Source organism: Ischnura elegans, chromosome 8, assembly GCF_921293095.1.
Source record: "Ischnura elegans chromosome 8, ioIscEleg1.1, whole genome shotgun sequence".
Classification (NCBI taxonomy): Eukaryota; Metazoa; Arthropoda; class Insecta; order Odonata; family Coenagrionidae; genus Ischnura; species Ischnura elegans.
In genome coordinates this window covers 28,725,582-28,741,635 of record NC_060253.1, presented here as the reverse complement: position 1 = coordinate 28,741,635, position 16,054 = coordinate 28,725,582, and the positions used below count along the sequence as shown (strand labels likewise).

The following is a 16,054-nucleotide window of genomic DNA, read 5'->3' as shown; positions in this document are numbered from 1 at the left end:
ATCTGGCCTTTTTCAAATGAGGTTAAAATTGACCATTGCCATTCGTCTAAACCGGAATTTCTAAAACCAAATAATTTGTATATTATGAATACACTAATGGTGGGTAACGAATCGCAATCAAAGCCTTTCGTTTTCTTTGATGAAGGAAACTACCCTGTTGATTTGTATTTTCAAATTTTTTTTACGTCGTCTGACAATTGATCCATACTGCACAGGTTTGGCTGCATCTACACCATTGGCGTACCCAGCGGGGGGCAGGAAGGGGCAGCTGCCCCCACTCTAGAAGCAAAAATAAATTTATTTCAAATCGAAAATTTTTGAACAAATTTCCTTTAAATCCGCGAAAAGTGATATCAGTATAAAACATTTAATCAAAATAAATTATTTTTAGAGAAAATAATAAAAACAATAAAGCGCTATTGTAATGTTTTTTAAATTTTGGTTTTATAAACTACTCTGTGTTCAAACTTGAACGACCACGGCTTGCCCCCCTAGATTTGATCCTGGATACGCCCTTGATCTACACCATTTGCGTTTTCCCTCAAACAGCATAAAGAGTTGTAAAAAATTAGATTGCAATCGAAACTCAATGTAATCCTTAGTTTCCATTTTTCATAATTTTTTTACATCGTCTGACAATTGATTCCATACTTCACTGGTTTGGCTGTATCTACACCATTTGCGTTTTCCCTCAAGCAGCATGGAGAGTTGTAAAACACTAGATTACAATTGAAACACAATGTCATCCTTAGGTTTCATTAATTTTACTGTACCACGAATGTGTAGCGAGCGTATGAGAGCCGGTGCAGAAAGACTGAATCCGCGAACTGAATTAAATACAAAGGAAGGCTGCGCAGTTCGTCAAAAACTGTTACGGGCGTACAGACAGGGTTTCCCAGATGTTATGCGAATCAGGCTGGGAGCCGCTGGAGACTCGTTGGCTGCTCGCTAGGCTTAGATTGCTTGAACAATTGAGAATGGGTATCTTTAAGAGCGGCACTAAGAACATTAGATTAGAGCCCCATTATAATTCCAGGTCCGACAGAAGCGATAAATTAAGAGAGATGTTTTGCCGAACGGATAGATATGGGAATTCGTTTTTCCCCCGAACCATAAAGGTCTTTAATAAATGTTAGTTATGCTAGTCGTAATTTCGTTGGAGCATTATTTTTTATGCGTAAATGGCTGGTGTCCTAACACCCCCTGCCACACGCCTTTTAAACGGCTTGTGGAGTAGTGTGTAGATGTAGATATGTAGAAACCAATCGATTCGGCTTTAACTTTGTGAAAACCCATGTTGAAATGAAAAATAAACAACCTTGGTAACTTTTCACTGGAAATTTTTTATCGGTACGACGCGTTTCAAGGCTGAGGCGTCATTTTCAATTTTCATTTCATCATGTTGATACGTATACTTAGATTTTTTTTACACCGTCTGGCAAGAGATTCCATACATTTGCCAGAGGTGACATGTATCTCCTATTCGTGTAGGACGGCTTTTTGCCTTCATAGGCAGAGGCGGATGCAGGATTTTTTTCTTGGGGGGTCTCAAGGGTCTGACAGGCAAACTGTCTTCTCATATTTGATATTAAAAACAAAGTACAACAATTACTGTACGAAATATTTTCTTCATTTCCATATGAAAATTATTGATATGAAAATATTGATAAGTTACACATGCCAATAAAAACTTCAGTTTTCGAACTATGCCTTCTTGACTTGGGCTCAAGGCTTAAATTATTGGGGCTACGCAATACGCAAAACAAAACAAAGTTTAAGATAACCGTATTAAAAATCTTCTATATTATATGCTTGTTTATAAAACTTGAAGGCTATATTTTGCGAAGTGGTAGTTTCCCAGCAATTTCAGGAAAATAGCATGGCTATAAGTTACGTAGAAATTATAATTTTTTAATCCCTAAACCTAATGTTTCCTTATTTAAAATGTCATCTCTTTACTTAGGACCTAAAATTTTTTGTTATTTACCCAGTTCAATTAAACAGATAAAGAGTATAAATACTTTTTGTAAAAAGGCTAAATGTTGGTTGTTATCCCATCATGATATTAATGTTCTTTTTTATGTGTGTGTAAATATAGATATAATGTGAAGATATTGCTCTTAAATTTTTATGATGAACATTTTTATTTTTTGGCGTAATAGGTTATGCTTCTGTGTTTTTCTTTTATGCTCTTATACTTTCTATTTATGCCCTTGCATTTACTTCAAATGATGTGTTTTTTCACATGACATATTTAATGATTTATTTATATTGTAATAAGAAACCTACATTTTATTGGGCTATCATTGTATTTAAATTTAAGGATGGTAGCTTACACACGGGTGTTAACGATTGAGGCTACCCAAGGCTCCTCTATTTTTTTGTTGCCGAAGCTGTAAATTTGAGATATTTTAGAGTAATAAATTGAATGTGATTTAATTTAACTCGAGCGTCTATGGGGAGGAGGACTCGTGCCCTCCCCTCTAAATCCGCGTGTGTCCACAGGTGTTGGTCGCCTCAACCGTGGAGACATTCTCTTTATAGGTCGCCGACTCCTCAAGAGATGTCGCGAGAGCCGGCCGCTTCCCTCGCCGAGCACAACGACGAAGTCGTCGCGTTCGGCGGGCAGCCAGCCGTCCTGGTCGCGCCCTGCGCAGAAGCCGCTGCGCAGCTACCGTCTCGGCAGGCGTGCGTGCGTAGTAGTAGTGGTGGCGGCCGTGTTTGTGTGTGCGTGAAAGAGGCAGAAGGGGGCATTTCGATTCATTTCGTTGATTCGAGTCGCGTGATTTGGGTCATGATGATGAATCGTTCTTTCTAATCGTTCAAAATGAAACGAATCCGATGGAATGACGAGTATAGTTGGTCATGACCTTCATGATGCCAAATGGGAGTCTAGCCATCATCAGATTTTTATAATTTTAGCACTATTTAGGGGAACGATGTACATATTTTGAAAGTTTAATGTTAAAACATCCATTATTTACATTAGGAATTTACATTTATCGTCATCTACCTCATTATGAAAATAAAAAAATGGACGTTACAAAATGCGATAAACTGTTGTTGAAAGTGCGATAAAATAAAAATGAAAGTGCGATTTTCACGTATCTCTAATCATTACATTATCTACCATTCCATTTGAATTGAATGCACAGAAAAAATGTATCGAGGATAGGAGGACTATTATTTTAAATGTATTCTACCGATTAAGGTAGATTTCCGTGAGGTCCTGGAGCATTCTGGAAGCCTCGCCATCCTTCAAGCACTTATCTCTTCAATTCCCTCTAAGCCCTATTCCATTTCATTCCATCTTAAAAAAATCCTATTCTCTTCCTTCTCTCCCACGTTTACCCAACATTCTACCCAGTGACGTCATGGCAAAATTAGCAGTCCCCGAACGCGCTTTCCTTAAGTTTTTTTAGAATTGAATTATTATTCTGTTTTTTTTTATTACTAGTTATTATTTACATTTCATTGCAAAATGTTTTATTTTGGTTACGAATGTTTTTTAATAGAAATTTTGAGGCTAAAAAATTGATGAAAGTGTTATTCGACTATTTTGTCTTTTTGTACACGATGATGGCAAGCAAGACGATAGTCGAAACGCGTCGTACGCAGTAAAAAAATATGGAAAAGCGCCACGATCTTACTTATCTAAATATGTCTAACTTCCACCAATTGAAGCCTGAATCTGTTGAAATTAAGTCTTTTGTTAACCAGTGCTGAAACAGCGTTACGCCACCATGATGTCACTGATTCTACCCTATAACACTATTTTCGACATACCCTCCCCGCTCCGTACTGGCTCCTCCTGCACCTCCTGTCTCCTTCGAATCTCATCTAGAAGCTACATCATCCACCCACCACGGGTACTTCGTCGTTCCCCTCCTCTCCGACCACCTCACCTTCTCAGGAGCACTGTATTCAGGAAATAAATTGAAGAGGGAGGGATTACTTCCAAGAATCGTGCTAAACAAATTTAAAAGTACCGATCGAAATGAACTTTTTGGCTGAATAAATGTGCGCTTCCGATTTGAAATTTAAATTGCATGCTAGCAGAGGAATATCCTGGGAATATGCTGGGGATTATCTCGGAAGGATGTTGGAGTAGCCCAAGAATATTCTTTAAAAGATTTAATCAAGGTCGGATCCAGGAACTTTTTCTGGGAGGGCACAAGGATGCCCCGTAATACAACGCAACGATAACGGGTCCGTATTAAAAATTTTCCATATTTTTTAAGGGTGACCACGTGCTCCTTTCCCCCCCCCCCCTAAATCCGCATTTGGATTTAATTTTATTCCTGACGAGCAATGTGTAGGAATTCTCGTGCCCTGCATCAGATTATTGGCTTAATTTCCGCCTAGGTTTCGGAAAACGGTTATTTTTCTATTTTCAAGGCGTGGTTATCTCACCGTGCTAGATTTAACAATGAATTGAAATGGACCGTTGCGTTGGTCGGCCTTAACCATTCAGTTTAGTTTTTGATTGACTGAAATTTGTGTTTTTGTCTTTGAATTATTTTCTGTTTTTTTTTTCCAAATATATTCAATGTTAACTATGGGTGTCCAAGACTTGTCTAACAATATGTGTCTAATAATTGCCCAAAAAGGCTCAGATTAAAGCCAGTATCACGAATGATTTCTGTTTGGATGAGGGCAGGTTTCGAGAGCTTCCTTAATTATACGGTCTTATGTGCCAGAACAATTTCACTCATGATACTGGCTTTCATCTGAGCAAATCTTGGACACCTCTCTTAAATTCAATTCAGTTTGTTTGTTATTCCGGGCTTTTGTGTCCAACATTACAGCACTGGAAAATTAATAAATAAAGTTATAAAAATATTTGGCAATAAAATTCAATAAGTGAAAATAAAAAAAGGAAAATATATATATATGCCTTTATAAATATATATTCAAATACATTTACAGGTGAGGAAAAAAAGGGATGGGAACATGTAATATAAAATCCCAGTCAAGCCGCATTTTTACCCTCTGATTTCTGGCTTTTTCTATGTACCACAGCATCGTTGTCCTCGTCCTTTTTCTACTACATGGGCAATTCCATTAGTGACGGAATCACCTTTAGAGAAAACTATACATTAAGATATTTCGATAAAATTTTAAAATACATCTACATCTACATAATACCCTGCGAGCCACCTCTAGGGTGGTTGGCAGGGGGTGATCAATCACCAGCATGCAGCATGCATTTGGACTCCCACATGCACACCACACCGTCCAAAAAACGTCCCGTATAATAACAAACTATACTACAATATGCTGTTAGAAATAGAATATAGAATAGAAATTCAGAAACATGCTTTCAGTTTTACATAGGTTAGTAGGCTACACTACAAGTCATGCAATCTATTTACGAGGTCTATTGCTGCCGTTATAATCTCTTATTGATCGAGGAAAGAATGACATTCGGAATCTGTCTGTTCTGCAATCTATCTCTCTTATTTTATTTATATGATCTGATCTTCCGTAGTACGTTGGCGTCCGCAAGATATGGTTAACTTCGTCAGAAAAGACACTGCTCTTGAATTTATCTAAAAGGTTTAGTCTATTTTTCAATCTACGGTCAGACAGAGATTCCCATCCGAGTTTATCTAAGAGGTCAGTTACACTAACAAGACTATCGTAACGACCTTTCACATACCTGGCAGCTCTTCTTTGCACGCGTTCTAACTCTGTTATTAAGCCTTTTTCATGAGGGTCCCAAACACTGGCAGCGTATTCCAAATGTGGTCTAACGAGGGAAAAGTAGCTAATTTCTCTCACTTTGTCGTCGCACTTTCCTAATATTCTTTTAACAAAACCCATTTTACGATTAGCTTGACCGGTTATTTCTCGAATATGTTTATTCCACGATAGATCATTATTGAGTCTAACCCCTAGATATTTCACGGATTCAACTGCCTTTAACTGGGTGCCCCGAATGATATAGTTACGCTGTAAGGAGTTATTCTTCTTCCAGAAATTCATTACGACGCATTTTTCCAAATTTAATTCTAACTGCCAAGCATCGCACCAAGCTTGGATAGCAGCAAGGTCATTCGTTTGTTCATCTATATCTTTGCTGGAACGGATTTCTCTGTAAACTACAGCGTCGTCTGCAAATAATCGTAACTTACTCTGCACTACTTCGCCAATGTCGTTTATATAAAGAAGGAATAGGAGTGGGCCAATGACACTACCCTGAGGAACGCCAGAAGTGACTCTAACCTCATTGGAGACTGCACCGTCTAATACTACTCTTTGGACGCGGTCGCTTAAAAATTCTCTAATCCAGGAAATGACATCTTCGTCTAGACCATAAGATTTCAGTTTTATCATTAACTTTCCGTGGGATACTTTATCAAATGCCTTTTTGAAATCAAGAAAAATCGCGTCTACTGGAATGTTGTCTTCCCCAGAGACTAAAATATCGTGGGCGAAAAGCGCTAACTGAGTTTCGCACGATCTGCTTTTCCTGAATCCATGTTGAGTTCCCATTAATAAGTTTTGCGCGTCTAGGTGTTTCATTACCGAGCTGACTACGATGTGTTCAAGGACTTTGCAAGAGATGGACGTTAAAGATATAACAATTGCAAAACTTCTAACGGTACATGATCAAAAAAACATTTATGAAGGTGGTGCATGTATGTACAGAAACAAAATTAATTATCGAAATACCTTCTAAATATGCACAAAGTTAACTTGTGACGGAATTACTTCCAGGTCAACCTCCTAAGCGTAATGATTTCAAACATCTTCAAAGGTCTGTGAATCAAAGTATAATTTGAAATCTTTTCATAAGGCTCGGAATAATGTTTCAAATACTGATTTCATAAAATTCAATCATTTAGCTGTTGATTTATCAAGATAAAATATTTCCAGCAGAAAAAGTTGATATTTTCATGGAATCGCCCACATACTACACCCTTCTTTCCCTACCTGTGAATTTATTTGTATATTTGCGCTTAAGGCGTCGTGTTAATGAATGAAGTAGTGTATAAATATATATTCACATTTGTATCTCGAATGTGGATACCTTATTTACCTATTAAAGAAGTCCACACATATGAAAAGTTATTATTATTTATTCAAACAAAATTTAAAGGGTAACAGTAAAACGTAATACCAGAAGAATAAATACAAGAACTGTATAAAAACACAAGAATACATGTCGATGGCTAAGTTCTAACAACACGTATCTCAAAAATAGCAACTTTTCAGGAGAGCAAAAAAAAAAAGATTTTTTTTTTCTAATTATATACTAAAATTAAAAACCAAAAAACTCATAAAACTGAAAAAGAAGCATTCATTTGCCAACAGACAGTTGTTTTTTGCTCTTGAATTTTATTTTTTAATGCTATTACACTTTGTTTAAGATACCTGTGTCAAACCGGCCAAACTTTGAGATACGTGTTGTTAGAACTTAGCCATCGATATCCCTTTCCTCATCACATTAGTAAGCTATCATATACCAGCATGTATAGATTTACAGGGAATTGCCATGAATTATTAAGAAATAATTTTTACACTTTCGTCTTAAATACTCGTGTTGATGGCAAGTTTCTTAATTCCTGTTGGCAATAAAGTCCATATTCTGGCCGCTGTTCCATAAAAGGTTTATTGAGGAGAGAAGTTGTGGGATGGAGAAGTTGAGTTGAGAGAAGGGAGGGAGAAGTTAGGGGATGTGAATGTCGACATTGTGCGTCTTGCTTGCCATCATCGTCTACAAAAAGACAAAATAGTCGAATAACACTTTCATCAATTTTGTAGCCTCAAAATTTCTAAAAGCTGCATTCGTAACCTAAATAATACATTTTGTAATAAAATGTAAACAATAACTAGTAATAAAAAACAGGATAATATTTCAATTCTAAAAAAAATTAAGGAAAGTGCGTTCGGGGACTGCTAATTTTTTAAAGGTTACGTCACTGGGTAGAATGTTGGGTAAACGTGGGAGAGGAAGGAAGGGAATAGGATTTTCTTTAAATAGATAGAATAAATGAATGATAGAATAGAATTTTAGATAGAATGAAATGGAATAGGCCTTAGAGTGAATTGAAGAGAGAAGTGCTTGAAGGAAATGTAAATCTTTTAAAATGCATGAACCAAATTAGAACAGGTTCTATTTTCTGTGCATGCATTCGCACAAGTTGGGTGGCGGTGCATTTTGGCGTTCATTCTCGCGTTCATACATTTAGACATTAACCCGTATGTGTTAATGTACCGTGTAAACAGGCCTTTATATTTGGTTGAAGTATAAATATTATTTTAAAGCGATAAAGCGATAAAGTTATTATAAAGCGATTTATAATGGCAAAAGTTTTCTAAATAGCCACCATATGGCAGTTTATATCAGGTAAACTATCTGACCAAAAAACTTGCAAAAAACTCGTGAGATAGCAGCAGGATCAACTGATAGATGCCACTATGCACACTGCCTACCGGTACGCTTGTGGTGTTTGTGGCCAGCTTCAGGCCGCATACGAGTACGCTTGTGGATGGGAATGGGAAACCCTTTCATATAAGTTTAGCTCTCGTTAGTAGGGATGGTCGGATCGGATACCTCGGATCCAAATATCCGCGGATATTGCCCATCATCGGATACATCGGATTCAAAGTCGCGGAAGACATCGGATCTGGATCCGATATTTTAAATAATAGCTTCAGCGAAAGTAACGCCCCATAAAGGCCGTTTTACACGGTACACGGAATTGCGCAATCTGACAAACGTGTGAAGGCGCAATCAAAATTGCGTCGTGTTAAGCGGTGAATTGCTAGAACACATGCGAGAACGCGTGGACGCGAGACGGCAAAATAGCCCCTGTTCTAATTTCGTTCATGCATTCGCGCAATTCCACGCCATTTTAGGAATTAATGCAGCTCTAACCTGTGCAATTCCGTGTACCGTGTAAAACGGCCTTAAGAGTGGAAAGAGTTCCGATCATCTCTTCGAATGTGCCGTCGCATGCGATTCTTGTCCTACGCCAATGGTCAGTGGTTTATTCGAAGATTTTTCCTATTTTCATTTTCAAACCCAAGCGTAACAATTTAGGTCCTTAGCATTCAAAGATGTTTAAAAAAACAACTTGAAAGCCTATAAAAATGATCTTCAATTTATAAAAATATTATAATGTCTATGAAAATCTAAAAAGCATTCTTTCGATTGTACGTACACAGAATAAACTTGAATAATTACTTCGCTTAATAGCAGGAATTTGAAAATGCATTTGGATCAGAAAATATCCGATCCGAAAGATACGGCTCCGAAAATCAAGGATCCGATCCGAATCCGGATCCGAAAAAAGAATTCATCTATGCACGTTCTGACATAACTTCCAAGTCGTTTGACGAGCTGTATTGTCCGATTCACAGTTCTGTGAATCAGGCAATACAGCTCGTCATACCTATCTTCGGATTTATGACTGCTCCGACATTTATAACAATTATTATTATTACTAGGATAATTTTTATAGCCCCCCTTTCTCTCCCTCGAGGCGCTTCGGCTTCGGTCTCCATGTCCCGGCGCTGCGGCTAGAGGCCTTCGTGAGCCGTTAAATTAGGAAATTCAAATGCTAGGGCGCCCCCTTAAGCCAAGTGCTACCTGCTAGCAGGGTACTCTGCTACCTGATAGCAGCCTGCATCGGAGCGGCGCACAGATTTTCGCCCCAAGGTCACCTCACACGGCGACAGAGGGAACCAGAATGACATCACACGGGCCTTTCTCACCATTCATTCTTAGCCGTCGCGTTTTCGCGCGCTGGAAATTTTTCACTTTTCATTTAATCGCGAAAAATAGATATCGTCATTTAAAAATCTAAATACGTGAAATGCATACTCCAGGAGTAATAATCTTTCGATTTAGGCAATAAAAGAATAATAGGAAACCACCCTATTTATAGTTGCTTGGTGATAAGGGACGTTGTATTCCCGGCACTTAAAAGGCTACCTTCGTAATTTCCTAACGATTGAAAAGCCTTGTAAATTACTCAATAAATTGTTGGAGGAAGTGCCAAATATTTTTCATTATCCCAGGATGTCCCCCACTATACTTCACCTGCCACGATTTTTGGAATTATTTCTCTTCAATTAAATACTCTTACCTACGTTTATTCTTCTCATTATCAATGCGTTTCAGTTATGTTAATGCTACCCAGCCTCATTTTGGCCTGGTTTTTCCATTTAATGACGCTTAGCAGAGCCGGAACATGTAGCTTATCAATGATACCGCTTTATCCAACCTCTGAAGTCCCATTTACACTCATTGATCGAAGAATCGATTTTTATCGACATAATCAAATGGACTTATATTTTGTGAAAAAAAATCGTAAAAAAATATATAAATAATTCAAAACCACATATATTAAAGTTTTCCTGGAGTTTTTGAATATTTATCTCCATTCGTATTTGCGACATAATTTTTTTCCTTAACTAACACTAACTCTACGTATATACCTCGCCAATGTTAGCATAATGCCTGATCGAAAGTCGATTTTTAATTATCAAAGATCGATAAAGTTGATCGAACCATAATCTTCGAATTTCGAATTAACTCAATTTTCCTATTTCGATCTTGACGATTTCGTTTGATGTCAGAAGCTTCGCGACCCAACTGTTACGTCGTCCGAGACGACGAGAAAGAATTTGACCCGTAAAATTATAAAGGTGTGCCCTCGACCATCAAGAGCGTATCTAAATAAGTTGATCTTTATTTAAACTTTTGATGCAGTCGAACGGTTACAAGCGGTGATCCCAGAACGTTAATTTTTGTGCATTTAGAAATTTTCACTGAAAGTTTCATCATTTATTCCGAGTAAATTTTCCGGGATTTTTTTTCCGCTACCCTAATGTGTAACTTGAGTTGACAAGAATAACTTATTGTGCGAACTGTATTTTTTCAAAACAGAGCATTCAATTTCATCGATTAATCGATATTTTCACTCAAATTTCGATTTTTTTCGAAAAACCGAGATTTTTTGTATTTCGATTAAAACTCGATTGATCGAAAACTCGATTTATAGCGATATTTTTTCATCAATACTATTGCGCTCTCTCGCGAAAAGTGTCAGGAGCTTTACCCCTCCCCTCCTGCATGTCCATTTATTTTAGCATAAAAATTTTGTTTAAATTATCACTGATCTTATTTCTTGTAGAAAAATAATCAAATGATATATAAGCAATTCGAAACCAAATATATTAAAGTTTTCCATGAGTTTTTTAATATTTACCTTCCCACGTATTTGCGACATTATTTTTTCCTAAACTACTGCCAAATCAGTATATATACCTCGGCAATTTTAGCATAATTCCTTTAAAATCGGTTGGTACGTAAAGGGTTACAACTGTTCAGAGAAATTTGTCCCGGGTTTATAATTCCATCAGCTGCTCGGGACATTTTGTCAGTTTCTTCCTAGGGAACGTGAAATAAATAGCACTTATGGCATTAACTAGTGCTTCCATAGTGATTTTTTTGAAGCCGCGGAGTTTTTCGGGAAAATAGTCAACGCTTCAAGTTTAAATTCCATTTAGAGTTTGTAATTGTATCACATGGAGTAATTCGACATGAAATTAAATTTATTTAGTATACTGATCTTAAATTGGAACCAAAATGAAAATTTATTGCTTGAATTAAGCACATTCTGTTATCGCGCGCATAAAAGTACACCGCAATTTCCGAAAACTGCCCCTGTTACAGGTCCGGCGTCAGGGTAAACACACATTAACATCCATATAAAACGATTAAACTGATTCAAGCCATTCGCCTCATGGTAATCAGTGTTGGTAAGTAAGGGTTTTATTGTGGGCAATTTTAGAATGAGTAATTGTAACTGTAAATTTTTTTGTTTCTTGTTAGAAATCAGAAATTTTTCTTGTAATTAATGCTTTCTTTTACGAAGGAAATGTAATTGAGCCTAGTTACTTTTACTTGCAATAGTACTAGTTACTTTTTCTCAATACTTTCTCCAAAGGTCCCCCTTACGGTGAACAGATTAATTGTATCGATTACTTTTGTAGTAATTCGTACTTGTAACGCTTACATTTTACAAAATATAATTTTTACTTTTAGTTTACTCCTTACGGTGAACGAGTAATCGTTACTTTCTTAGTATGTGCCCATAATAAACCAAAGGCGTAGCTAGGATCATAACTAGGGGTGGGCAAGTCATGGTCTATGGGGGGGAGCAAGCCATGATCTATTTTAGTTTTAGTTTAGTTGTATATCTTATATCAATATATATAATTTTTCGTGAGTTTAAAGAAAATTTCTTGAATAATTTCGTTTAGATTCAGTACTGATTTTGCTTAAAGACTTTTGCGATTTTTGCTTCTTGGGAGGGGGGCAGCTGCCCCCGCTTGCCCCTTGCTGGGTGCGCCCATCTAATAGACGATTACTTTACTGACTTCACTGATTTACCTCGGCCTACACTTAACTTCGTTTCTTTGAGTACCATAACTTGCTAGTTTTGGTTCAGCCATCCTTATATTGTAGAGTAGGTACTTCTGGTGGGTACGAAATATGACACCCCTAGTGTTGTCACAGCAGTTAAAATTGCATTTATCGCAGGTGAAATTGCAACTTAAAAAACTTTCTATGACTCATATATTCCACATTTATTCGACATTTCCCAGGTGGTCTTTATAGAGGGCAGTCTTACAATAAGTAATTGTAACAGTAATTTTACTGATTCCTTTTTGAAATCCGAAATTTTTTCATGTAATTAATGAATTTTTTACGAAGTAACCGTAATTGAGCCTAGTTAGTTTTTCTCCATACTTTCACCAACACTGACGGTAATGAATCATAATTTCTCTGAGAAACGAACCAAATGAACTCTTCCAATAGTTTTGAACTCTGCCGACTAAAAGAGAAACGCGAATGGAAATGAAAATTGCCAAATAATTTGAATTGGAACGTAGCGAAGCGGTGGCAGCAATGCAAACTAATATAACGAGCAACATTTTCATCGAAAGCTGCGCATCATATTCCTAAAGATTATGTCGATGAAGGATCACATCATAGAGTGTGTATATATTTATACTATGACAATGGCGTAACTATGGTGGGGGATAAGAGGATAAATCTCCCCCAAAGCTTCAGAGAAATAAAAAAGTTATTTAAAACTATTGTCTAGTTTTGAAATTCAATAACTGCATCTGCTTGAAATAAAATTTTTAGTGCCAAAATGATGTAAACTGTACTTCCTGGCAAAAGTTTTTCCGGACCCTGTTGGCTGTGAGGGGAGTCGCCACCCCATCTAACCTCTCCCCAAAGCATATTTCTAGTTACGCCTCTCATGGGCGTACCCAGCAAAAGGCAGGAAGGAGCAGCTGCCACCCCCCCCCCTCCACCCAGAAGCAAAAATCGCATAAGTCTTCAAGGAAAATCTGTACTGTATTGGAACAAAATTTTACAAAAAATTACTTTAAACTCACGAAAAATGATATTACCATAAGATATGTAACTAAAATAAAACTATTTTTTCAAGCAAATAATTTTATTTACAAATAAAGCGCTGTTATAATTTTCTTGAAATGTTGATTTCATTCACCCTTTCCATGCAAAAATGTTTTGACTTGAACGACCATCGCTTTCCCACCCCCCTGGTTTTGATCATGGACAAAGGCGGATTTAGGGGGAGGGGCACGTGCCCCCCCAGACGCTTAAAAACAGACATTTTTAATACGGTTATCATTACGTTCGTTTTATTTTATGCATTACGGAGCCTCAATTATTTTATTTAAAATTAATAACTTTCATATCAAAATAAAGAATATTTTCTACAGTAATTGTATTTTGTTTTTAATCTGAAATATGAGAAGACCTGTAAAACCCTTTTGCTCCCCCCAGAAAAAAATCTTGGATCCGCCCCTGATCATGGTCACTCCCTTGACGCCACTGCTATGATCACATTCAGTCATTCGGTTCATGCTTGCGAGCCGTTCAAAAATGAACGATTCACTCATGAACGAGACACGGTTCTGGAAAGAGGGATACGGAGAGCGACTGAGTAGGGGAGAGACGTTGAAGGGAGTGGAGGGGAAAAAGAAAACAGCAGACTGCGGAGGGGAGGTTAACCTCCTCTCCACTACGAACAGTCTCCCCGCTTCCACGATCACAGGTCGGCAAGTTGGAGAACAAGGCGGCTCGTAGCTGGTGCCTCTCGGTGTGCAATGCTTCCGCCCAGCGGTCTTGCGTGGTGTTGTGCTCTCTGCGATTAAAATAAAAAAAATATTGAAATTACCGTTTTGAGTTCGTACTACAAGTGTTGTGCCATCGTGTGTCTATATATCTCTCACTCAAACCATCGCGCTCAAATTTTCCCACTACTACTACGCACCGATCGTGCGTGTTTTGTTTCCCCTTTGTTGTCGTCGCCCAGGTTACCAACGCCCACTCCTCCCCCTCCCGTCGCAACTTTTCAATAATCTCCTGATCGTTTCCCCGGCGACTCGCATGTGTTCCAACGTGACCCATGCCGTAAGGTTGTTGTTTTTGTTGTGTTGAAGAGGTGACAACGGGCGCGTGGTGTTGTTTTTTATTCTATTAAAACAACCGTCTGCGCTACGGCAGGTATTTTATTTTTTTATAGATTCCTTGCGGTTCCTTGTGTTTCTTTAGAATACCTGACTGTATCCCACATGCCCCTGTGAAGCCCCCTCGTGGTGTGTTTTTTATTGTGTTCCTCTGTGGATAACGGCGAGAAAGTTCACCGACATCGCCCTCCTTCGTTCGCCGGGGCTTCGCCGCTGCTAAAGCCGCGACCGGCAGCGGCTTCGGACTCTCACGACCATCTCGTAGCGGGCTACTCTACATCTTCTCTGGTGAGTACTGCTGCCGTTAAATGCATCTCCACTCCACAATTAATGCGCGTTGGTATGTTTCATTCAACCGAAACTCCGGGGCGAAACCTTCTGCCGCGAAAAAATAGTATCTATGTACACATGTTTAGGCTAGAGACAGAATGATGGTTAGACAGTGGGACACGGGCGTACCCAGGTTCAAAAATAGGGAAGGGGGGGGTAAGTCATGTTCGTTCAAGTCCTAACATTTTTGCATGGAAATTGCTGAATGAAACCAAAATTTAAAGAAAATTATAAAAGCGCTTGATTTGTTTATAAAATTATTTGCTTAAAAATAATTTTATTTTAGTTACATGTATCATAATAATATCATTTTTCGTGGATATAAAGAAAACTTGTTGGAAACTTTCGTTTCAATGCAGTTCTGATTTTCCTGAAAGACCTCAGCGATTTTTTCTTCTAAGGGGGTGGGAGGCGGTAGCTGCCTCCACCTCTCTCCCGCTTGGTAAGCCCATGCCTTAGGAAACCATGTGCTAAGCTTCGGTTTTTTGAGCAATTTGAGAACAGCAGTATTTCTGAACGACAGGAAGAATGTCATCTTATTATCTTATTATGTTTTTAGGTCCTACACAAGCCCTCAAACGAGAGGGATATCATGCCGAACCGATAGGTGTAGGACTTCGGGTTTATTTTTCCTCGAACAATGAATTATTTAAATACTGTGTAAATCGTTGGACTTTTGAGTTAGAATAACTCCAGCGCGTAGCATTATTTTTTGTATTCCGAACAACCCCCTCAACACGTCCAATGAGGCGGCTTGCAGGGTAGTTCGTGGATGGTGATGAATACAGTGCGAACCACCTTTAGGGTGTTTGGCAGGGGGTGACTAATCACCAGTATGTGCTCACTAAATGGTTGCCCATAGGCTCCTCCTTGTTTGCCCATATGCTGAGCTTTGCGATCGGTGTAGCGGCATGATTTTTCGTTTTTAAAAAGTACCTCCATTCAACATTGAGGGCTGGAATATTTCCATCTGATGGATGCATGGAGTTTTTTCTTTAATTATTTCAATTGATTTTCATTTAACCCTTCCATTTGCCAGAAAGCTTAGATATTATTAGTTTTAAAAAAATCACTTATTTTCCTTTGAAATCAACAGTAGTATATTTCCTTGACAACCACTTATAATAAAAACAACAATGAAATCGTAATTTTCTATTCGAATTGTTGGTAATATCTACTAGATATTCATACG

General features: G+C 38.0%; 2 protein-coding genes across 2 annotated transcripts in view; both read left to right on the top strand.

Moving 5' to 3' along the window:
- Positions 1-2,563: 2,563 nt before the first annotated feature.
- Positions 2,564-16,054, top strand: part of LOC124163848 (zinc finger MYM-type protein 1-like) — a 28,361-nt gene continuing 14,870 nt past the window's right edge. Inside the window, exon 1 of the mRNA XM_046540952.1 lies at positions 2,564-2,723. Within this exon, the coding sequence (XP_046396908.1) occupies positions 2,564-2,723 (160 nt within the window). The remainder of the gene's footprint in view (positions 2,724-16,054) is intronic.
- The window catches only part of LOC124163847 (proline-, glutamic acid- and leucine-rich protein 1-like), a 429,998-nt gene continuing 427,990 nt past the window's right edge, over positions 14,047-16,054 (top strand). Inside the window, exon 1 of the mRNA XM_046540951.1 lies at positions 14,047-14,820. The gene's annotated coding sequence lies outside the window, so the exon portion shown is untranslated. The remainder of the gene's footprint in view (positions 14,821-16,054) is intronic.